Consider the following 25,560-nt stretch of genomic DNA (forward strand, 5'->3'; position numbering starts at 1 on the left):
ACAATGACCATCACTCTGCTGTATGCCCAAGTGTTTGCCTTGGAGTCCCATGATTTTGCAGTAATCTCTTACACTAAGTATGTGAAGGCAAAAAGAAAAACACTGCTAATAAGTATAAGGAAGACTCTAAACCAAAAGGAACTTTCTATGCCATCTTTTATTTTTAATTGCATTAAATATCAATTAAATTTTTTAAATTGTATTTGGTAGTTTGTATTCTAGTTTGGCAATGCACTTTATGTAATATCAAGATGAACACTAAATGAACTTGGAGGAAAAATAGAAAACTCATGGGACCTCATCAAAATAAAAAGCTTCTGCACAGCAAAAGAAGCAACCAGCAAAACTAAAAGGCAACTGACAGAATGGAAGAAGATATTTGCAAATGACATATCAGATAAAGGGTTAGTATCCAAAATCTATAAAGAACTTATCAAACTCAACACCCAAAAAACAAATAATCCAGTGAAGAAATGGGCAAAAGACATGAATAGACACTTTTCCAAAGAAGACATCCAGATGGCTAATAGACACATGAAAGGATGCTCAACATCACTCATCATCAGGGAAATGCAAACACAAATCAAAACCACAATGAGATACCACCTCACACCGGCTGGAATGGCTAAAATTAACAACTCAGGAAACAACAGGTGCTGGCAAGAATGTGAAGAAAGAGGAATGTTCTTGCACGGCTGGTGGGAATGCAAACTGGTGAGTCACTCTGGAAAACAGTATGGAGGTTCTTCAAAAAATTAAAAATAGACTACCCTATGAGCCAGCAATTGCACTACTAGGTGTTTATCCAAAGGATACAAAAAAGCTGATTCAAAGGGGCATAACGCACCCCAATGTTTATAGCAGCACCATCAACAATAGTCAAATTATGGAAAGAGACCAAATGTCCATCTACTGATGAATGGATAAAGAAGATGTGGTATATACATGCAATGGAATATTACACAGCAATCAAAAAGAATGAAATCTTGCCATTTGCAACAACATGGATGGAAATAAAGTATATTATGCTAAGCAAAATAAGTCAGTCAGAGAAAGACAAATCTATTATTTCATTCACATGTGGAATTTAAGAAACACAACAGATGAACATAGGGGAAAGATAAGAAAAATAAGATAAAAACAGAGAGGGAGACAAACCATAAGAGACTCTTAACTACAGAGAACAAACTGAGGGTTGATGGTGGGAAGGTGGCTGGTGGGATGGGCTAAATGGGTGATGGGCATTAAGGAGGGCACTTGTCGGGATGAGCACTGGGTGTTTATGTAAGTGATGAATCACTAAATTCTATTCCTGAAATCATTATTACACTATATGTTAACTAACTTGGGTTTAAATTTTTTTAAAAAAAGCATATTATGTGTATATACTTTTTTTTAAATTTTTTTTTAACGTTTATTTATTTTTGAGACAGAGAGAGACAGAGCATGAACGGGGGAGGGGCAGAGAGAGAGGGAGACACAGAATGGGAAGCAGGCTCCAGGCTCTGAGCCATCAGCCCAGAGCCTGATGCGGGGCTCGAACCCACGGACCGCGAGATCGTGACCTGAGCTGAAGTCGGACGCTCAACCGACTGAGCCACCCAGGCGCCCCGTGTATATACTTTTTAAAAAATAAAAAATAAGATGTTGCAGGAGTGCTGATTCACAAGGGTACATGTACCCCAATGTTTATAGCAGCACTATCAACAATATCCAAATTATGGAAAAAGCCCAAATGTCCATCAACTGATGAATGGATAAAGAAGATGTGGTTTATATGTACAATGGAATACTACATGGCAATGAGAAAGAATGAAATCTTGCCATTTGCAACAACATGGATGGAACTGGAGGGTAAGCGAAATAAGTCAGTCAGAGAAAGACAGAGATCATATGTTTTCACTCATATGTGGAATTTGAGAAACTTAACAGAAGACCATGGGGGAAGGGAAGGGGAAAAAAACTAGTTTCAAACAGAGAGGGAGGCAAGCCATAAGAGACTCTTAAATACAGAGAAGAAACTGAGGGTTGATGGGGGGGCAGGGGAGAGAGGAAAATGGGTGATGGGCATTGAGGAGGGCACTTGTTGGGATGAGCACTGGGGTGTTGTATGTAAGTGATGAATCATGGGAATCTACTCCTGAAGCCATGAGCACACTGTATATACTGTATGTTAGCTAACTTGATAATAAATTCTATTTAAAAAATAATACTCTTCCTCTTCAGTGAGGCAGGCTGGCAGCAACTGCACACACACAAATCTTTGTGAAGACCCTGATGGGCAAGACCATCACCCTCAAGGTCAAGCCCAGTGACACCACTGAGAATGGCAAAGCCAAAATCCAAGACAAGGAGGCCATCCTGCCTGACCAGCAGCATCTGATTTTTGCAGGACAAACAGCTGGAGGACGCCGCCCTCTCCCAGACCACAATATCCAGACAGTCCGCCCTGCACTGGGTGCTACGCCTGCGAGGTGGCATCGAGCCCTCCCTCCGCCGGCTGGCCCAGAAATACAACTGCGGCAAGATGATCTGCCATAAGCGCTCCCCCGCAAGAAGTGCGGCCACACCAACAACATGGCCCCAGGAAGGTCTTCCTTGGCCGGCAGGGGGACCTCCTGCCAGAGCCACAAGCGCCCCCCCACCATCCCCTGGCCTCAATAAACTTTTCCTTTAATTGATTGGAGCAGTAAGAGATAGATAAATAACAATTAAAAAACTGCCTTGGGGCACCTGGGTGGCTCAGTCGGTTGAGCGTCCGACTTCGGCTCAGGTCATGATCTCACGGTCTGTGAGTTCAAGCCCCACGTCGGGCTCTGTGCTGACAGCTCAGAGCCTGGAGCCCGTTTCAGATTCTGTGTCTCCCTCTCTCTGACCCTCCCCCATTCATGCTCTGTCTGTCTCAAAAATAAATAAAACATTAAAAAAAAAACTGCCTTAATCTTGGCAGGTTTTTGCCTTTGGTTCACATGTCTCTAACTGAAAGCTACAGTTCTGGGGTGCCTGGGTGGCTCAGTCAGTTAAGTGTCCAACTTTGGTTCAGGTCATGATCTCACTTTTCGTGGGTTCCAGCCCCGTGTTGAGCTCTGTGCTGACAGCTCAGAGCCTGGAGACTGCTTCAGATTCTGTGTCTCCCTCTCTCTCTGACCGTCCTTCACTTGCACTCTGTCTCTCTCTCTCAAAAATAAATAAACATAAAAAAAAAAGGATCTCTTTACCTCATGATAAAAGAGATTCTTAAAAAAATAAAAAAAAGAAAGCTACAGTTCTGTTCTGAATGTGCAACTCTAATTTATTCAAATTAATTTACTCATTTATCAGTTTTCTTAGACCAGTCTGAATGTCTAATATGTGACTCTCTAGCTAACGCTTTTTTTTGCTCTGTTTAGAAATGTGATGCCTATTTTAGGAACTAGGAAAAAAATATAAATTACTTCAATAGAAAGCCTGTATTTAACTTTTTTAAAAAAGAGAAAAGCTAAAGATACCTACCAACCAAATGCAATATATAATTATATTTAGATCCTGATTTAAATTTTATTCAAAATTGTTTTAATGTTTATTTATTTGTGTGTGTGAGAGAGAGAGAGAGAAAGAGAGCATGGGGGAGGGGCAGAGAGAGAGGGAGACACAGAATCTGAAGCAGGCTCCAGGCTTTGAGCTGTCAGCACAGAGCCTGACGGTGAGGCTCAAACTTGTGAACTTCAAGATCATGACCTGAGCCAAAGTCAGTCGTCCAACCGACTGAGCCACCCAGGTGCCCATATATATATATATATATATATATATATATTTTTTTTTTTTTTTTTAATTTGAGAGGGAGAGAGAAAGAGAGAGAGAGGGAGAGAGCAAGCAGGGGAGAGGCAGAAGGAGAGAGAGAGAATCCCAAGCAAGCTCCATGTTCAGCACGGAGCCCAACACAGGGCTTAATCCCATGACAGATCATGACCTGAGCTGAAATCAAGAGTCTGTCGTTCAACCGATTGAACCATCCAGGCATCCTTAGAACCTGATTTGAATAAGCCAACTATAGAAAGAAATTTTGAGGGGTGCCTGGGTGGCTCACTCAGTTAAGCATTAGACTTCAGCTCAGGTCATAATCTTATGGGTTGCTGGATTGGAGCCCCATGTCTGGCTCTGCACCGACAGCTCAGGGCCTGGAGCCTGCTTCGGATTCTCTGTCTCCTCTCTCTGCCCCTCCCCTGCTCACGCTCTCTCTTTCTCTCTCAAAAATAAATAAACATTAAAATATATATATATAATTTGAGACAATTGGGGAAGACTGAACATGGACTGATTTTTTGATGAATTAAGGATTTATTCATTTCATATGATAATAAAATTATGGTTACTATGTGGTTATTAAATTATTCTGTATGTGTTAAAAAATATTCTGTATGTGTTAAGAGATTTTTACTGAAGTGAAATGATATGATGTCTTGGATCGTTTTAAAATACTCGAGCAGGGGTACTAGGTGGTTAAGCGTCTCACTTCAGCTCAAGTCATGATCTCACGGTTTGTGAGTTTGGGCCACGCATCAACCTGCACTGGCGGTGCAGAGCCAGCTTGGGATTCTCTCTCTCCCTCTCTTTCTGCCCCTTCCCCCACTCACACACACTCTCTCTCACAATAAATAAATAAACTTTAAAAAAGAAGCGTAAAATGTTTGAAAAAAATAAAATATTCTAACAAAAGAAAAAGAACTAGTGGTGAGAAAGACAAAATATAAATAAGAGGAACAGGATGTTGATAACCATTGAAGCTGGGTGATGGCTGCATGGAGGCTTTTGATTCCATTCTCTCCACTTTCCATAATAAAAAGGCATGAATTCTCTCACTCACATCTCCCCGGGTGAAGCCATTGAACTCAAAAGAGCAAGATCAAGTGTTAGATGAAATAAAAGTTTTATAATATAAATTGCTTTCTTTAAGTTACTTCCTTTGGTCTTGAAAGCCTTTTAACAGATAGAAGTTAAAATATTATGGAAAAATAAAAGACCATTGTCACAGTCTGTTAATCCCATATGCTTCCCATGAGAAGGATAAATACTTATATGGCAGTTTTATGGGATACAGAGCCCAATATAGGAAAATTTCCCAAAGGGCTCTCTAACACTCCATCCTTTTCTTCTTCTTCTTCTTCTTCTTCTTCTTCTCCTTCTTCTTCTTCTTCTCCTGCTGCTGCTTCTGCTTTTTTTTTTTAAAATCAGTGGGTGAGGGGAGCAGATGGGAGGAAAAATTGAGACATAAACTAATCTCTTATTTGGTCAGTTAGAGCAAAGTAAAGATGGGATCTGGTGGCCTTTGGTTTGAGATACACTGGTGTGATAGAAACATATGTTCCTTGAGGTCACCAGGACAATCATTTGAAATTGCCAGGTGAAGCTAGCTTTGCCCTAATAGAGCATCATTTAGAAAGCATCTCTTCAACAAATGGCTCTTTTGAGAACTAGCACCTGGCTTGCTACTGGACTCCAGAACGGTATAAAAACACTTAACTATGAAATATTTGGTGACTATACAGCCTAAACTGATCCCAAACCATAAAATAGAGTGCACCCCATCCATCAGTTAGAAGGGGTTCTTATAAGACCAGGCCCAAGTCTGAATATACAAGTAGGCTGCATGGACTGCTTCCATTCCCAGTACGTCCACTCCTATCATATGTCATCCATCTTCAGCCTATACCCAGGACCTCACAGAGAGCTTTCTATGATCAGTAAGCTAAGAGGGAAAGCTTTTAGCCTTTCTACAGAGTACTCAGCACAAGACACTGGCAGTGGCCTAAAGTATACTATTATACTCTGTGGGTCATTATATTGTATTCAGAGTGTCCTTGAAAGACTGTAGAGAAGAAAAATCCTTCTAGTGGGTAGAACTTCAGGTACCATATCTTGTTGTCCACTTTCCCTATTAGGAGAACTGACCTGAGATGAGGCCCTACAGAGATACTAAAAGGGTGACGAATTGTTAGCTGTATGGTCAGGGACTTGGAAAGGGCAAGATAAGAAAATGGATGACAAGAAGAGGTATGTAGATGGATTTAAGACCCTCTCAAAGGGGCACCTGGGTGGCTCAGTCGGTTAAGCATCCAACTTCAGCTCAAGTCATGATATCACAGTTCATGGGTTCGAGCCCCACATCAGGCCCTCTGCTAACAGCTCAGAGCCTGCAGCCTGCTTCAGATTCTGTGTCTCCCTCTCTCTCTGCCCCTCCCCCACTTGCATTCTGTCTCTCTGTCTCTCACAAAAATAAATAAACATTAAAAAAAATTTTTTTTAAAGACCCTCTTAAAATGGGCCCAGACTATGAAAGGATTTGTGTATGTTGTGAATCTTCAAAATGGAGGAGACTTTCCATAATCTGGTAGACAAGAGGACCTGTTCTGTGGGTGTCAGTCAGTCTTCCTACCCCAACCAGTCCAGAACTTGCTCAATGAATTCACAAATAAAATCAGCTCAATGATATAGACTTCCATTTAACAAGCTTCAGCATGTTATTGTCATCATTCTTGCCCAATTTGTCAGCAAAGAGACTAACCTTTAGCCATTTAGCTTGGGACAGCCAGGCATGTTGGGGCAGGTTGATTACATATAAAGTGGTACTGATTTGACCCCAATGCAATAGACACTTATTCTGATTATTATGTGTTTCCCTGCTCACCTTGTCTCTGGAAGCACCCCTGACCAAGGCTTGTTAAGGGACTTATGCAGTTTTGGTATCTCATACTTATAAGTAATGTTAATATAAATGCAAAAAAAAAAAAAAAGATAGCCAAATGCATTTTTTCACTAGGGAATTGCATTAGTCATTGGTTTATCATATTCTTATGCAAGAAAGGAAAAGAGGAAATCTCCAATCATACCAAATAAAGAGTATATCTGTGAAATTGGAGTATGTCTGGGATTCTCGAAAACAGCTGTTCCCTGGATATTGTAGAGATGCTGTTCTCAAGCAGAGATATTATGTGCCATGTAGTAGACTCAGGGCACCATAACCGTAATCTTTTTCACGAGAGCATCGTGGCTCTTTTCGGCTATACAGGAAAGCTAATTGTTCAGTTTGTAGGCACCTGCTGCAGGATGAGTGCTGGAACATCACTACATTGAATGAGACTAAGCAACCAGGAAACATAATATTAGTTTTAGATCACTTAGTAAAATAGATAAGCCCTGGAATGTTTTTTATGTAGGTTCAAACAGAGAAGGGTAGAATCCAAGTCTGTGACTAAAAAATACTTAGCAGTAGTTGGTATGTTGCACAGTGTTGTGGCTGGACGAGGGGCAATTGGAAATGAAGGCAGTATTGCTTCATTAACAGAATAGAAATATAGGTATTTTTACTAAGTTTGTGGCCTTTCTACAGGGTATCCAGGTATACAGAAAGGCTTTCATTTGATTTTTTTTTTTTTTTTTTTTTTTTTTTTTTTTTTTTTTTTTGCTTTAAAAGTGATATAACTACAGAGAGGATGCCTTCTTCTGCTTCTAGATGCAAAGGGTAATGTACTGGTTTGCTAGGACTGCTAGGGTTAGGAATTCAACATATGAATTTAAAGGGGACACAATTCAGCCCATAACAGGTACTTTGAGAATAGATTTATCTGCAAGAAGTGGTCACTGTAGGGCTCCCCGCCATGCTCTCAGTTCCCCTTTATCAGCGCTATGCACCCTTCCTCCAGCTTCTGCATGCTTTGCTGCTAAAAGCTTATACTTTTGCGCAGCTTTCTGAGGTTTGCCCTTGAACAATGGACTCCCGCTGTCCCCACCCCCACAAACTACCATTCCACGCCACCTGTACCATGCGATGGGTTGGAAGTGCCTGAGATTCTTACAAGTTCACCTGACCTCCCACCCCAGGCAGCCCTTAACCAGTTATTGGCTAGGGATACAAAAGCCTAAGTCTTCAGGACAAGATAAATCCTGAAGCCTAATTGCTGCCACAGGGCTCCCAGCAAGACTAGGTGTATCTGGGAGGTCACCTGCAATCTTGCCTGATTTCTGCCCCTTTGGGAACCTACTTCACCATTCCCTCACTGGTTCTTCTGGGAACCTTCCTTAATAAGCCACTTCCATATGGGTCCTTGCCTCAGAATGGGTTTCTAGAAGAATCCTATCCAAAATCTATTTTAATTGGTGGAACACACCAAATAACTCAACCTGCTATGTCAAGACCAGAAGGAAAGAAGCACAAAAGCAAGAATTCTTGTTGTTTAAAGACAATTGAATGGGGCGCCTGGGGGACTCAATAGGTGAAGCGTCTGGCTTCAGCTCACATCATGATCTCCTGGTCCCTGAGTTTGAGCCCTGCATCAGGCTCTGTGCTGACAGCTCAGAGCCTGGAACCTGCTTCGGATTCTGTGTCTCCCTCTCTCTCTGCCCCTCCCCCACTCACTCTGTCTCTCTCTGTCTCAAAAATAAACATTAAAAAAAATAAAGATCATTGAAAAAAATGAAAATAAAAACAGGGTTTTTAGAAGTGGACACTGGAAATTTAGTTGTAACTTCTAACACAGAAGCCTCTTGCCCCGGGGGGTGTAGTGTGTCCTTAGAAACTCTCCACCAGGTCTCTTGATGGAGATTTTAAAGGGAATTATGACTCAGTGGGTTGACAGTAAAGGAAGGATTTAATTAAAAGCAGAGTGGCCCTAAGGTAACATTTGCAGTGAGAGAGCTAGAAGTCACAATTTAGTTAGAAATTCCCTTAACATTACAATTTTCTGAAGAGAGACTTGTCAAAACTTTTCAGAAATGTAACATGGGAGGACTCCTGGCTGGCTCAGTCTAAACAACATGTGATTCTTGATCTCACGGTTGTGAGTTTGAGCCCCATGTTGGGTATAAAGATTACTTAAAAAAATAAAACTTAAAAAATTAAAATAAAAAAAAATAAATTGAGCATGGGGACAATCCCTTGACTTGGGTGTCAACTAGTGTGTGGAAGACACGAAGACCAGAGTGACCTAGGGGTTCTGCCATGGGGAAATGACTTTCCAAATAAGCAGACCCAATTCGTCCATGATTTTTTTAAAATTTTTTTTCTTAATGTTTTTATTTATTTTTGAGACAGAAAGAGACAGAGCATGAGCAGGGAAGGGGCAGAGAGAGAGGGAGACACAGATTCGGAAGCAGGCTCCAGGCTCTGAGTCATCAGCACAGAGCCTGATGCGGGGCTCGAATTCACAGACTGTGAGATCATGACCTGAGCCGAAGTCGGACGCTCAACCGACTGAGCCACCCAGGTGCCCCGTCCATGATTTTAAAAGACACATCAGGGGCGCCTGGGTAGCTCAGTCAGGTGAGCATCCAACTTTGGCTCAGGTCACGATCTCATGGCTCATGAGTTCAAGCCCCAAGTCAGGCTCTGTGCTGATGGCTCAGAGCTTGGAGCCTGCTTCAGATTCCATGTCTCCCTCTCTCTCTGTCCCTCCCCAACTCATGCAAGCACACGTGCTCGCTCTCTCTCTCAAAAATAAATAAAAACATTAAAAAAATTTTTTTTTAAAGATCAGAAAGTGTGATACAGAAAATAGGCAAGGAAGATTCAACAGATGTATAAGTGAAGGCTCTGAGAAAGAAAAGCAAAACAGTGGGGTGAAACTAATTTTATAAATTCTAATTCAAGAAAACATTTTGAAATTAAAGAGAATCCAAGGTATATTTTTTTAAATTTTTTTTTAATGTTTATTTATTTCTAAGACAGAGAGAGACAGGGCATGAGTGGGGGAGGGGCAGAGAGAGAGGGAGACACAGAATCTGAAGCAGGCTCCAGGCTCTGAGCTGTCAGCACAGAGCTCGTTGCAGGGCTCGAACTCACAGACCTCAAGATCATGACCTGAACTTAAGTCGGACGCTCAACAGACTGAGCCACCCAGGTGCCCCCCAAGTGTATATATTTTAAAAGCACCACATTTGCCTGGAGAAATTGACTCAGCACAATTAACTCTGAGACATATCTTGGTAGAATTATTAGATTTTAAAGATTAAAACAAATTCTCAGGGACTCCAAACAGAAAGCCCAAGTCATTTAACAAGGGAAAAACTGTTAAATCCAGATTAGGTCATAATCTCAGGGTTAATGAGTTCAAGCCCTGCATCAGGCTCTCTGCTGTCAGACCACTTCAGATTCTCTGTCTCCCTCTCTCTCTGCCCCTCCCCCCCTCCTGCAAGCACTCTTTCTCTCTCAAAAATAAATAAACATTAAAACAAAATAAAACAAAACAAGGGGAAAATCAGTACAACATTATGTTCCTCACATAAACACTCAATACAAAAAGAAACAAACAGTGGGGTAGCATCTACAAAAGGAAAGATATTGCAGGACAGTTTACCTATAATACAAAGGCTGTAGGAAAGCAATTTTAAATATGCCCCAACTCAGGGAATATTGTTCTCATTAGCTCTTCCTGAAAGGGGAATGGAGTTGCATAGGGGCTAAGCTTTTGGATGCTATTGAAGTTAAGCTGGTATAAATTCAAATTAGAGCATTAAAACCTCCAGATGTTAAAGATAGTCTCCATGATAGCCACAAAGAGAATACCTATAGAATATATGCAAAAACAAATCAGAAAGAAATTAAAACCTACAAAAAATCAACTAAATACAAAAGAAGACAGTAATGCAGGAAATGAAGAGCAAAACAAAAATGTTATAAGGCATATAAAAAAATAACAAAATGGTAGAATTAAATCCCTTCTTATCAGTAATTAGGTTAAATGTAAACAGATTAAACTCTACAAAGACAGAGATTAGTAGAATGGATTTAAAGCACATGACATAACTACATGCTGTCTACAAGAAACTCACTTTAGATCCAAAGACACAAATAGGTTGAAAGTGAAAAAACAGAAAAAGATATTCCATGCAAATAGCAGACCAGAAGAAAGGGAAGTTGCTATACTAATACCAGACAAAACAGACTTTAAATCAAGAACAGTTACAAGAGACAGGGAAGGATGTTATGTGTTAATAAAAGATTTGATACAGCAAAAAAAATAACAATTATAAACATTCATGTCTGCAATAACAAACCAAGATATATAAAACAAAAACTGGCAGAGTTGAAGGGAGAAATACTATAATAGTTGGAACTTTAATACTCTACTCTCAATAAAAAGCAAGACAGAATAAGTTAGGAGACTTGAACACACAAAACCAGTTATAACTATTGAACATTCTACTCAACAACAGAATAAACTTCCTTTGCAAGTATCCATGGGGCATTCTCCAATATAGACGCTATATTAAGCCACAAATCAGTTCTCAATAATTTTTTTTAAAAATAGATATCTTACAGAGGTGCCTGGGTGGCTCAGTCAGTTAAGCATCCGATTTTGGCTCAGGTCATGATCTCACGTCTTGTGAGTTCAAGACCCGCATCAGGCTCTGTATTCACAGCTCAGAGTCTGGAGCCTGCTTCAGATTCTGTGTCTCCTTCTCTTTCTGCCCCTCCCCCGCTCATATGCACATTCTCTCTCTCTCTCTCTCTCGTAAATAAACATTAAAAAAATTAAAGATATAGATATCCTACAAAGCATTTTCTCTGACCTTGACAGGATGAAGTTAGAAAGCAAGAACAGAAGGAAAATTGGAGAATTAATGAATTTGTGGAAATTAAACAACAATTCTTTTTAAAAATTTTTAAGTTCATTTATTTATTTTGAGAGAGAGTGTGTGTGTGTGTATGTGTGTGTACAAGTGAGAAGGGGCAGAGAAAGAGGGGGAGAGAGAGAATCCCAAGCAGGCTCCACACCACCAGTACAGAGCCCAATGTGGAGCTCAAACCCATGAGATCATGACCTGAGCCAAAGTCAGACACTTAACAGACTGAGCCACCCCTAAACAATACATTCTTAAACAACCAATGGATCAAATAAGAAATCATAAGGAAAATTAGAAAATATCTACAGACAAAAGAAAAGGAAACTACATAGTTTTCATTTGCACAGTAACGAAAATGCACAAAGAAAATGTCAAAATCTGTGGGAGGCAATGAGGACAGTGCTAAGGGACAAATTTAAAGCTGTAACTGCTTACTTTAAAAGAGAAGAGGGGCACCTGGGTGGCTCAGTCTGTTAAGCGTCCAACTTCAGCTTGGGTCATGATCTCACAACTTGTGAGTTCAAGCCCAGCATTGGGCTCTGTGCTGTCAGCACAGAGCCTGGAGCCTGCTTCAGAGTCTCTGTCTCCCTCTCTCTCTCTGCCCCTCCTCTGCTCATGCTCATGCTCTGTCTCTCTCTCAAAAATAAATAAATATCAAAAAAAATTTTAATAAATTACAAAATAAAAAAGAAGAAAAGGGTGCCTGGCTGGCTCAGTCAGTAGAGCATGCAATCTTGATCTCGGGTTGTGATGAGTCCCAAATTGGGTACAGATTACTTAAAAATAAAATCTGTGGGGTGCCTGGGTGGCTCAGTCAGTTAAGCATCCTACTGGGTTTTGGTTCAGGTCATGATCTCATGGTTTTATGGGTTCGAGCCCCACAGAAGGCTCTGTGCTGGCAGCGTGGAGCCTGCTTGGGATTCCCTCTCTCTCTGCCCTTCCCCTGCTCACACTGTCTCTGTCTCTCTCAAATGAATAAATAAACTTAAAAAAATAAAATCTATAAATAAGTAAATAAATAGCTCTCAAGTCAACAGCCTGACTTTACACCTTAAGGAATTAGAAAAGAGAGTACATTGAACCTGAAACTAGCAGAAGGAAGGAAATAATAAAAATTAAAGCAGAGATAAAATAGAGAATAGAAAAAGAATAGAGAAAAATCAATGAAACCAAAAGCTGGTCCTTCTAAAAGATCCACCAAATAGACAAACCTTTAGCTAGATTGACCTAGGGAAGACTGTATTTGAATTTCAACAGTTTTTCTACTTTTTCTTTTTTTTTTTTCAAATCCAGTTTTTCTTTTTTCAAATCCAGTTTTTCTTTTTTCAGATCCAGTTTTTCTTTTTTCAAATCCAGTCGAAGATACCACATTACTTTAATTTCCATGTTTCCTTAGTCTCCTCCAATCTGATAGTTTCTCTGTGCTGCTGTTTTTTCATGATCTGGCCATCTTTAGAGAGTACTGGTCAGATATTTTGTGGAGTGTTCCTCAGGTAAGGTTTTTCTGAAGGTTTCTCATGATTAGACTGAAGTTACATATTTTGGGGAAGAATATCACAGAGGTGAAGTGCCCTATTAGAGGTACATGATATGAAGATGATTAATCATTCTTCTGGGTAAAAATTACCTTGTGACAGTGCTGAAGTTTTTAACTTTTGTCTTGACAGTTTCCCCCACATTGTGGGAATGACTAACAAGGCAGTTTTTACTGTCTTGTTGAACAATTTTGGAAGAATTGGGAGCAGAGCAATTTTTTTTTCTAAAGGCAAATTTTTTTTCTACAATGCTTTTGAGGAGACATTGCCTTAGGATGCCCAAGCAACACCAGGAACAAACCTTTGGTGATATTCAGTGACAGGCAAAAATAATCTGGGAGCAAGAGCAACCTTGGCCATGGAGAAAGGCAGGATCAGGAAAAGTCGCCAGCAAAAAACCAGTCAGTTCAAAACTTCACAACTCAGAGCAAAGGTGACTGAGAATGAGAAATGGCTACACTCTTGTCTGTGTTATTCATAATGCCAATTTTTGTTACGTCCCGACAGAAAGTAAAAGGATCATTAGACACTTCTACTCTTTCAAGTGTGAGAAGCCTTCTTGTTTCGAAAATGTCTCAAGTTGCAACTATCCGAAAATATAATACCAGCCAGTCCAGATGTTAACACTCTTGAGGCTAGGATATGTGCCTGGGTGAGGCCACCTAGGCAGAAGAGATAAAAGAAAAGAGCATGTTCCTACCTAGTTTTGAGCATTAATTATGTACCCAGAGCCAAATTCTTTTTCCTTTGAGCTACCAGTCTCTCTCTTTCATACATTTCTTGTATTTGCTAACTGCATTATATGTTGACAGTTACATAGCACATTTGCGTCACACAGTATGTTTAAATGATGATATTATTCAAACAGTAAACTTTTCAAAACAAAATTAATCGAATATGTCTTATTTTGGGACAGAGTTACACAAAATAGTCTACTGATCCACAGAAGCAGCTTCATGGCAGAGCGTGTTAGGTTCAGATTGTCCGGGCCTACTCCAAACCTACCAAATCAAGATCTCCAGAAGTGGGGCCCAGAAATCTGTATTTTGATAAGCTCACCAGGTGATTCTTATAGACATTTAAGCTAATGAAAAGATGCAGCATTTTAGCCAATGATTTTAAGACATGGATTGACTTTACATCTTAATTGGAGCATTATGAAGAACAAACATAGAGTCAAGAATACATTGGTTAAAAATTCATTTGAGGACGGCGGGGTGCTTGGCTCTTTCAGCCGGTAGAATGTGTGTCTCTTGATCTTGGGGTTGTGAGCTCCAGCCCCACGCTGGGTGTAGAGATTACTTAAAAAGAAAATCTTTACAGGCGCCTGGATGGCTCAGTCAGTTAAGTGTCTGACTCTTGGTTTTGGCTCAGGTCATGATCTCATGGTTCGTGAGTTCAAGCCCTGTGTGGGGTTCTGGGCTGAGAGTGCGGAAGCTGCTTGGGATTCTCTCTCTCCCTCTCTCTCTGCCCTTCCCTTGCTCACGCTCTCTCTCTCTCAAAATAAACAAACTTAAAAAAAAAAAAAAACCTTTTCTAAAAATTCATTTGAAGACTGAATGACAATTAAAAATGTTATTACCTCTCCTCTCTGAATTTTAATTTCTCTGGAGGCTTCCAGGTAAACAATGACTACTAATTTTCTCAATATTGTACTCATCCAAGATCCTGAAGTCAGCAAGCAATTTTAGATAACATAATTAAATCAGCATTAAAGAATGATGCAATCACTGTTAATGATAAGAATCTGACAGAGAACATGAGCTCTTAAAACTTTATCCTGTTAGTACAATTAGCATTATTCCATAGGCTTACATAATTTTTATTTTTGTCTCAGATTTACGAGGATAAAATTTATAAAGATATTAGTGGGTTTTTTTAAATTTTTAACATTTATTTATTGTTGAGAGACAGAAAGAGACAAAGCATGAGCAGGGGAGGGACAGAGGCAGAGGGAGACACAGAATCCGAAGCAGGCCCCAGGCTCTGAGCTGTCAGCACAGAGTCCAGCACGGGGCTCAAACCCAGGAACCACGAGATCATGACCTGAGCCAAAGTTGGATACTTAACTGACTGAGCCACCCAGGCGCCCCATACTAGTGTTGTTGTTTTTTTTTAATTGAAGTATAATTGACACACAATGTTACATCAGCGTCAGGAATACAATATAGTGATTCTACGAGTCTATCCATTATGCTACTATGCTTCCCACAAGTGTAGCTATAATCTGTCCCATACAATGCTATTACAGTATCATTGACTATATTCCCTACTCTGTACCTTTCATCCCTGTGACTCATTCAATCCATAAGTGGAAGCCTGTACTCCCCCCTCCCCTGCACTCATTTTGCTCCACCCCCACTCCCCTCCCCTCTGGCAACGACCAGTTTGTTCTCTGTATTTAGGGGTCTCATTCTGCTTTTTTATTCGTTCACTTGTTTTGTCTTTTAGATTCCGTGTGTAAGTGCAATCATATGGTATTTGTCTTTCTCTTTCTGACTTATTTCACTTAGCATAATACTTTCTAGATCCACCCAGGTTGTCACAAATGTCAAGATCTCCAGTTCTTTTTAACGGCTGAGTAATATTCCATTGTGTGTATCTGCCACATCTTCTTTAGCCATTCATCTATTGACGAACACTTAGATTGCTTCCATATAAAGATACTAGTTATTTAAAATATAATTCAACTGAATTGTACACCCATATTTACATTTGAAATTCTTAAATACTAGTGTAACTAATAAAGTATATGCTTCATAAGGCAATTTAAAGGAATTTAGGTGATTCTTTTAATTTAGGCTTTTTATTGAAATCAAATCCAGAGTCTTACATAAATTAAACCATTTGCCTGCTTATTTCTCAGAGGTAAAATCTAGAAGTCATCATTTAAATGCCAGACTCCTCAAACAATTTATCAAAGGGTTTACCTTGATTAAATGCATTAAATTAATATTGATGAGCTTTAGATTTCCTTGATTTTGTTTACTTTCCGAATCTCAGCTAAAAGTCTTAGTACAGGGGTGCTTGGCTGGCTCAGTGGGGAGAGCACGCGACTCTTGATCTCAGGATTGAATTCAAGCCCCATGTTGGAGGCTGAGCCTCCTTAAAAGCAAAACAAAACAAAACAAAAACTTAGTCTTAGTACAGAAGAGTTTCTTAAAACCTTTTTTTATGACTAGTAGTGGCTGACTTGATAGCAACTTGAAAGTCTTCATTTTATATCTCCAACTTGGTCAAATGCAGCTTTTCTTTTCTCTTTTCTTTTCTGTTCTTTCCTTTCCTTTTCCTTCTCCTTTTTCCCTTTTCCTTTCTTTCCTTTCCTTTCCTTTCCTTTCCTTTCCTTACCAAACTCTTTAGGCAAAGGAATTATATTAGATGAATACTATTTAAAATGTTTCTAATAACTTAGTTGTTTACATGATTATTTACATGAAGTTCTAAATTTTTATTAGAGTATTATGTTTACCTTTTAACCAAAGTTTTAGAACTCATTCTAGTCCTTGGGGTGCCTGTGTGGCTCAATTGGTTAAGCCTCCAACTTTGGCTCAGGTCATAATCTCACGGTTTGTGAGTTTGAGCCCCGTGTCACAGTGCAGAGCCTGCCTGGGATCTTCTCATTCTCACCCTCTTTCTCTGCCTCTCTCTCTCTCTGAAAATAAATAAACCTTAAAAAAAAAACCCTCATTCTAGTCCAATTTCCTTTTTTCATTTTCCCGGCACTTTTTTCCCCCCAGTAGAAAATCACCTTAAGATTGTGCGCCTGGGTGGCTCAGCCGGTTAAGTGTCAGACTTCAGCTCAGGTCATGATCTCATGGTTGGTGAGTTCAAGCCCTGCATCATGCTCTGTGCTCTCAGATCGCTTCGGATCCTTGAGTCTCCCTTTCTCTCTCTCTCTGCCCCTCCCTCATTTGTGTGCGCTCTCTCTCTCTCAAAAATAAATAAACATTTAAAAGATACTTAAAAAAATTAAATTGCCTTAAGATTCAGAGTACTAAAGACTAATTTCTTCAGGGGTGGCACCTGGGTGACTCAGTTGGTTAAGTGTCCAACTTCGGCTCAGGTCATGATCTCACAGTTGGTGGGTTCCAGCCCCATGCCAGGCTCTGTGCTAACAGCTCAGATCCTGGAGCCTGCTTCAGATTCTGTGTCACCCTCTCTCTCTGCCCCCACTTGCACTCTCTCTCTCTGTCTCTCTTTCTCTCTCCCCCCCACCTCAAATATAACCATTTAAAAAAAAGACTAACTTCTTCACTCTATTTAATATACTTCTTTATTTTTTTTTAATTTTTTTTATGTTTTTATTTATTTTTGAGACAGAGAGAGACAGAGCATGAGCAGGGGAGGGGAAGAGAGAGAGGGAGACACAGAATCCGAAGCAGGCTCCAGGCTCTGAGCTGTCAGCACAGAGCCCGACACGGGGCTCGAACTCACAGACCGTAAGATCATGACATGAGCCAAAGTCGGATGTTCAACCGACTGAGCCACCCAGGCACCCCTAATATACTTCTTTAATAGAGCAAGACAAATTCAGCCAGCGACACTGAATTTGAGGAGCTTATGTCCTTTATTTTCCAAACATCTAAGAAAGTGGACTGGCCTCCCTTATTCAGAGGCAATTTCCCAACTTCTTCAAAGGTAATCTCCAGAGGAACTGACCTTCTTTGCTCCGGTCGTGTGCTCACACCAAATGCTTCCCTACTCGCCTTGCTTCAGAATCAGAAAAGCCAGTCCCTCCTGGGGACCCCGAGACTCCTTGGAGGCCCCTCCTCATTTCTCTATTCACACAAAGGAGAAGAGCAGCAATTAAAAGGCTAATTCCCTATCCACATGAATAGATGTCAAGACATAAAGTCCATTGAAAAAAGGCAAATTTCAGAGTAAGTGGTGAATAATGACACTTATATGAATTTAAAAGCACATAAAAACATTAGTATAGTGAGAGAAAGCAGATTAGTAGTTGCCTGGGGATGGAGCCATGGGAGAAACCAGTGTGGATTATAAATTTATCCCATGATGGCAGCTCCTCAGTGAGGGAGAAGGAGGCAACTGGATATGCGAGTAGGACAGGCCTTCCAGCAGCCGATACCCCCAGCCAGGGTCTGGGAGTCCCTGTGGCCCCTCTCGCCTCACCTCTCAACCCATCTCAGGGCCCCAGGCAAAGGGGCGTGGGCGGCTTGCGTTAAAAATTTTAGAGACCTGAGGCTGGAAGGGTGGCCCTGGGGCAGGACTTTGTGGGAATCGCTAACGCCCCAAGGCTAGTTGGTGATAGTTGGGTCATCGGTCTTGGGGACCAAATGGAGACCTAGAGCGGAGTCCGAAGGGGGTCAGAAGTCACTCATGCAACCCCAGGCGTGTGTCACTTTGCTGGGGTGAAACCGTCTCCGGGACTTGAGGGATGGGGGAAGGGAGATACGCATCAAAAATGCCGTTACCATTTCTAGGTGACCTGATCGAATCTAGAACTTTACCCTGGAAGTAATTTGGTTAAACTTACAGCAAAGAGATGGACTCCGCAGAACTGAACGGCTGATTGGATTTAGGGTTGAACCGTCCTATGCTTAAGCACAGACTACAAGCGCAAAACCGTTGAGTTCAAATCTAGTTCAGATCTCTGTGATTGACTTTCTTTGTAACCTCCAGCGAATGACTTAATGGTCTCTGAGCTCCAGTTTCCGCATAGTATAATGACGATTCTAACATCCACCTCACAGGACTGTTGTGAGGGTAAATGGGCTAACGCATACAAATTGCTTCCTGGCACGGGGGCGGGGGGAGGAGGGGACACTTGGGAAACCGTAGTAACATCCGGAGGGGCCTCGTAGGTAACGCGATCAGTAGCTGTCCTGAGACTGCACAGGTGGCGGGATGGGTGCCCTGGGCCCCGCCCCGAAGGGCGTGGCCAACCAAAGGCGCGAATCTGCGGGCCCCCGCGCATCCGGCCTGGCCGTATATGAAGCCAGGCGGTGCGCCCGGAGGCTCAGTGCTGGTTCTCCTTAGAAACGACAGCACGCTTCCCGGTCACGCGCTGGAGCCACTTATGGTGAGTTTGCACCTTCAAACGGAGGGGCTAAGGCCGGGTCCTGCAGCGGGGAAGGTCGGAAACTCTCGGGTGGACAGTCGGGAATGCTGGTCCCTCGTGGGGAGGAGGGGCGGAAACAAGCGAAATGGTTCATTTCTTCGGGGGGCGTGTTTACCGAGCATCCCGCGACCCCGCGTGCCCGCCCTGCCCAAGGGGTGCCTTCCCGCAGACAGACGCGGCCTGCAGAGGAAACAACGTTAGTGCTGGGCCTTCTGGTTGCTGTCCCTGAAGTCTCCTCGAGGGCATGGCCGCTGTCCGCCTGGTCCCCCAGAGTCCCCAGACCGCACCGCCTGGTCCTGGGCGACTTCGAATGTCGTGGAAGGGATGGAAGGATGGGCAGAACGCGAGGCTGAGGAGACAGAGGGTCCTGGATGGGTCGATTAAAAATTAACTAGCATCTGGAGAGGGAAAAATAGCGCGGATGGGACTGATTCCTTCTTTCTCTCCCTCTCTTCCCACCTTCCTTCTTTCTTTTCCTTTTTTCCTGTTCGGAACACCTTTTTTTTTTTTTTTTTTTTTTTAATTTTCCCCAGCTTTACTGGAGTATAATTGACAAACTCTAGTATATTTGAAGTGTGCAACATGATGATTTGATGTGTGTATATGTTGTGAAATGACCACTGCAATCAAGATAATTAACACATCTATTACCTCACGTGGTCAGCTTTTTGTTTAGGTGAGAATACTTAAGATCTGCTATCTGCAGCAAATTTCGAGGATACAATGCAGCATTATTAAGTGTAGTCACCGTGCTGTACATTAGATCTTCAGAACTTAATCACCTTAAGACTGCAAGTTTGTACCCTTTGACCACCCTCTCCCCCCGTTTCCCACCCCACCCCCACCCCCCGCACGCCCCCAGCCCCCAACAATCACCATTCTTACTCCTTGATTCTGAGTTCAAACTTTTTTACATGCCACATCTAAATGCTGCAGTATTTGTCTTTCTCTGACTTATTTCACATAGCATGATGCCCTTCAGGTTCACCCATGTTGTAATAAATGAATTTCCATCTTCTTTGTGGCCGAATAATATTCCACTGTGTATGTGTGTGTATGTGTATATGTATGTGTGTGTATATATATATATATATATATATATATATATATATATACACCAAATTTTCTTTATTTATCCATTCACCCTGACAACAGACACTTTGGTTGTTTCCATATCTTGACTATTGTGAATACTGCTTCCATGAACATGAATGTGCAGATATCTCTTTGAGATCCTGATTATATTTCCTTCAGATAAATACACAGAAGTGGAATGACTGGATAATAGTCTACTGTTTTGTTTTGTTTTTTTTGAGAAACTTCCATGCCATTTTCCATAATGACTGTACCAATTTACAAATTCCAACAACAGTGCACAAGGGTTCCCTTTTCTCCCCATCCTCCCCAGGATGTGTTATCTCTTGTCTGTTTTCTTTTCTCCTTTTCTTTCCTTTCTTTTCTCTTTCTTTGTTTGTTTCTTTCTTTCTTTCTTTCTTTCTTTTTGAGAGAGAGAGAGAGAGAGCACACAAGAACAGACAAACAGTGGGGGTGGGGCAGAGAGAGGGAGAGAGAGAGAATCCCAACCAAGCAGGCTCCACGTTCAGTGCAAAGCCCAACGCAGAGCTTGAGCTTGATCTTACGACCCTGAGATCATGACCTGAGCCAAAATCAAGACGCCTAACTGAGACCCCCAGGCACCCCTATCTCTTGTCTTTTTGATAATAGCTATTCTAACAGTTAATGAGGTGCTATCTCATTGTGGTTTATATTTGCATTTCCCTGATGATTAGTGATGATCAACACTTTTTCCTGTACCTGCTGGCCATCTGTATACCTTCTCTGGAAAAACGTCTGTGCAGGTCTTTTGTCCATTTTTCAATTGAATTGTTTAGTTTTTTGCTATTGAGTTGTATAAGTTTCTTATGTATTTAGATATTAACCCCTTATCAAACAGATAGCTTGCAAATATTTTCTCCCATTCCACAAGTTGCTTTTTACTTTGTTGTTTCCTTTGCTGTACCGAAGCTTTTCAAAAGTTTGATGCAGTTCCACTTGTTTATTTTTGCTTTTGTTGCTTGGGTTTTTGGTATCACATCCCAAAAGTTGTTGCCGACTTTTGTTTTCTTCTAAGGAGTTTTATGGTTTCAAGTTTACATTTAAGTCTTCAATCCATTTCAAGTAAATTTTTGGGAGTGGTGTAAGAAAGGAGTCTAGTGTCATTCTTTTTCACAGGCATATCCAGTTTTCCCACCCCTATGGGAGAAACTATCCTTTCCCCATTGTGTGTTCTTGGCATCCTTGTCAAAGATTAGTTGACCTATATGTGTGGGTTTATCTCTGTGCTCAATTCTGTTTCATTGGTCTGTGTCTCTTTTTAGGGCAGTACCATACTGTTTTGACTACTAAAACTTTGTAACATAATACAAAATCAGGAATGGTGATGCTTCCAGCTTTGTTCTTTCTCAAGATTGCTTTTGTTATTTTGAATCTTTTGTGGTTTGATTCGAATTTTAGAATTGTTTTTCCTGGGGCGCCTAGGTGGCTTAGTGGGTTAAGCTTCTGCCTCTTGATTTCAGCTCAGGTCATGATCTCGTGGTTTGTGAGTTCAAGCCCTGAGTCAGGCTCTGTGCTGACAGTGCAGAGCCTACTTGGGATTCTCTCTCTCTCTCTCTCTCTCTCTCTCCCTCTCTCTACCCCTCCTCTGCTCATGCTGCGCATGCTCATGTATGCGTGCTCTCTCTCTCTCTCAAAATAAACTCTTCTTAAAAGTTTAAAAAAACTTTCCTATTTTTCTGAAAAATGACATTGGAACTTTGTTAGGAATTACTTTGAATCTGTAGGTCATTTTTGATAGTGTGGACATTATAACAGTAATCCTCCTGATCCAAGAACAGGGGATATCTTTTTGTTTGTGTTTCTTCAGTTTCTTTCTTCAGTGTCTTACAGTTTTCAGTGTACAAGTTTTTCACCCTTGGTTAAATTTATTCCCAAGAATTTTATTGGTCTTGGTGCTTTTGTAAATGGGATTATTTTTTAAATTTCTCTTTCAATAGTCTGTTGCTAGTGTATAGAAACACAACTGATTTTTGTGTACTAATTTTGTCTCCTGCAACTTTACTGAATTCATTTATTAGTTCTAACAGGGGTTTTTTTTTTTGAGTCTTTAGGGTTTTGTATATATAAGGTCATAGTATCTGCAAAAAAGACAATTTTACTTCTTCCTTTCTGATTTGGGTGCCATTTATTTATTTTTCTTATGTAATTTCTCTGGCTAAGACTTCCGGTACCTTGATGAATAGGAGTGGTGAGAATGAGCATGCTCATCTTGTTCTCAATCCTTAGAGGAAAGCTTTCAACTTTTCACCATTCAGTAGATGTTAGTTGTGGGCTTGTTATATATGGCATTTATTATGTTGAGGTATGTTCCTTCTTATTTCAGACTCAGAGAAATTAGGAGACCATCACAGGCTTTTAGGCAGGAGATGATGGTGGTGTAGATTAGGAAAGGATTGGCAGAGATGGAGAGGAAGGGTATATGGAATTGGGATTTGAGCTGGGTAAGACCCCTGAACTTCTATTTTTTTTTTTTTTTTTTTTTTTTTCTGGCAGGATCCCACAGCTGAAGATCCAGTTCAGTTACCCAGCAATAGCAAAGAGACTTCCGTGGACTCTTTCCTTCAAACAGTTGAGGAAATCGAGGAGTTCCTCAAGGACGTCTCTGAGACATATAAGGCAAAAATGTCAGCTGCACCAGAACCACAGCTCCATATACCTCTGGCTGACCATGGTGAAGACAACCAACATGAGTCAACCCAGAGGATGATGACTCCTCTGAAGTCTACAATGGTGAGTTCTACCTGTCCTAACATCCCTGGGACAGTCATTGTTCAAAACTCAACAATACCCACTGTTACAGCCCTTGATATGCCCCCTGGAGACCTAACTGAATCTTTTTCTGTGATCCAAAAGGTGACCTTCTTTGATGAGAGAAGACCCACAACCTCCCAGGTGACAGATGTTATTGACAACCCAAAGACAACATTCACTGCTTGCCAAACGATAACTGCAAATAAGATAGCGATCCCCAATGAAGGTAATCAGATGAAGACCCTCAGTGATGACCAGATCCTCTATGGAGGCCAGGTGACAGTTCCTAAAGAGAACCACATGATGACCTTCAGTGCTAAGCAGACCTTCACTGAGGGCCATACAATGACTTCCAGTGGTAATCAGACCCTGAATTGGAACCAGATGACAACACTGTGTGAAGAACAACAGATGAAGACCCTCAGTGATGACCAGACCCTCTATGGAGACCATATGACCTTCACTGGGGGCCAGACCCTCTATGGGGGCCAGATGGAGACCTACAGTGGTGACCAGATGCTCTATGGAGGCCACATGACCCTCAGCGGGTACCAGACCCTCTATGGGGGCCAGATGAAGTCACTTAGTGATGACCAGACCCTTTATGGAGGACAGATGACCTACAGTGGGGACCAGATCCTCTATGACAGCCAGGTGAACACCTTTGGTGATGACCAGACCCTCTATGGAGGTCAGATGATGACCCTTAAGGGGCATCATATGACAACTTCCACTGATGACCACACTGTCTATGGAGACCATATGATGCCACATCAATCATCATCATTGCCATACCCAGGATTCCTATACTTTTCCAGTTCCCATTTGATCTATGGACAAACCCTAGAAAAGCAGAAGTACAACGTCAAGACCCAGAGATGTCAAGTCCAGAAGAATCCTAACGTTTTGAAGACCTACACTTGCACATACCAGGACTGTGGTAAATCATATACTAAGCCTTCCCACCTCCGGATCCATGAGCGCAAACATACTGGTAAGTGAGGGGTAGGACTGAGGGATAGGGGTGACAAGCAAGTGATTAAAGATTTGTGCCCTTATGAAACTTTGGGATCATTTGAGATTGTTGACACCTCTTTCTAAGCCTGGGACCTCAGAAGACTGGAAAAGGTTGGCCTGTTTGAAAGGGTGGACAAAGCAGTCCCAGGGACAGACTATAGTTCTGGGCCTGAGCCAACCTGGCTGCAACCTTTTGTGTTATTGATGATGGGAATAAGTGGAAGAATTTGTTTGACCTCTTATGGATGGTTTTGGCCTCACCTCTACTGGGACTGACACTTCATGGTCCTCTCCTTAGGCCCAACAGATACCCACCCCCAACCTCCTTATTCCCCTGTTGACTTTCCTGCTGACCCTTGCTTTTCCTATTTCTCATTTTCTTTTCTTTTTTTTTTATATGTATTTATTTGGGGAGAGTGCAAATGGGGGGAGGGGCAGAAAGACGGGAACAGAGGATCCAAAGTGGGCTCTGTGCTGGCAGTAGCAAGCCACATGGGAGGGCTCGAACCCACAAACACTGAGATCATGATCTGAGCTGAAGTCATGACCTGAAGTTCAACCCTCTGAGTCACCCAGGCTCCCCTAATGTTTGTTTATTTTTGAGAGAGAAAGAGCGCGAGCTGGGGAAGTGCAGATTTTTCATTTTCTCTTCTTTTCCTTCCTTCACAGTTTTCCTCTTGTCCTTCTAGCTCATGATGCATTTCTTCTCTTCTTCTTTCACTCACCACCTCCGGTCTCCTCTCCTCGGGCTCTCCCTCTCCCACCCCAACATGCTCAAAACCTTTATCTTCTCTATTCACTTTCATTTTCCCTGTCCCCTGCTACCCAGAAGCATGACAAAATTCTTTCTTTCTCTGGTCCAGGGGAGAAGCCCTACGAATGCAATGTGAAGGGATGCACATGGAAATTCCCCCGTTCAGATGAGCTCAGCAGACACAAGAGAAAACATAGTGGGGAGCGGCCCTACCTATGTACTAAATGCAATAGGAATTTTGCACGATCTGATCACTTAAAGCAGCATCAAAGAATCCACAGATAATACTCGCCCATGACTGAACTCATCAAGCCATAAGGAAATGAGTACAGCTGAAAGACTCCGTCTACTAAGCCTTTGTTTGCTCTGTACCTAGCACTGTGCCAGCATATAGTTAAGTGCTTAATATTATTTGTAAGCTTTTAAGGTGTTTTTTTCCCCCTAAAACATACAAGGAATAGATGTATGCATTTCAACAAAATCAGAAGCACTTTTCATTCACTCCCTGCTCCAAGGGTAACTTTTTACTGTGTGCTATCAGTCCTTCTAGATCTTGTGCTGTGCATTTGCCTCTATGTACACATGTAAAAATGTATATATGTAGGTGACTAAAATTTATACATAGTTCAGATCTGTAAAGAATGTAGCATTCTATATCCGAGCTCATGTTTCTCTGGTCTCCATTTCTATGGGGTTAAGAGGAGGGG

General features: G+C 41.5%; 1 protein-coding gene across 1 annotated transcript; it reads left to right on the top strand.

Annotated features, from left to right (window-relative positions):
- The first annotated feature begins 3 nt into the window (after positions 1 to 3).
- LOC109254837 (Kruppel-like factor 18) lies at positions 4 to 24,084 on the top strand. The gene is given in 5 exon segments (XM_053899163.1): positions 4 to 77; positions 2,235 to 2,394; positions 2,396 to 2,551; positions 22,825 to 23,061; positions 23,185 to 24,084. Coding segments are annotated over 5 exon segments (1,527 nt in total).
- The last annotated feature ends 1,476 nt before the right edge of the window (positions 24,085 to 25,560 follow it).

The sequence above is a fragment of the Panthera pardus genome, unplaced genomic scaffold (assembly GCF_024362965.1).
Source record: "Panthera pardus isolate Hobbes unplaced genomic scaffold, ASM2436296v1 HiC_scaffold_11, whole genome shotgun sequence".
In the NCBI taxonomy this organism is placed as follows: Eukaryota; Metazoa; Chordata; class Mammalia; order Carnivora; family Felidae; genus Panthera; species Panthera pardus.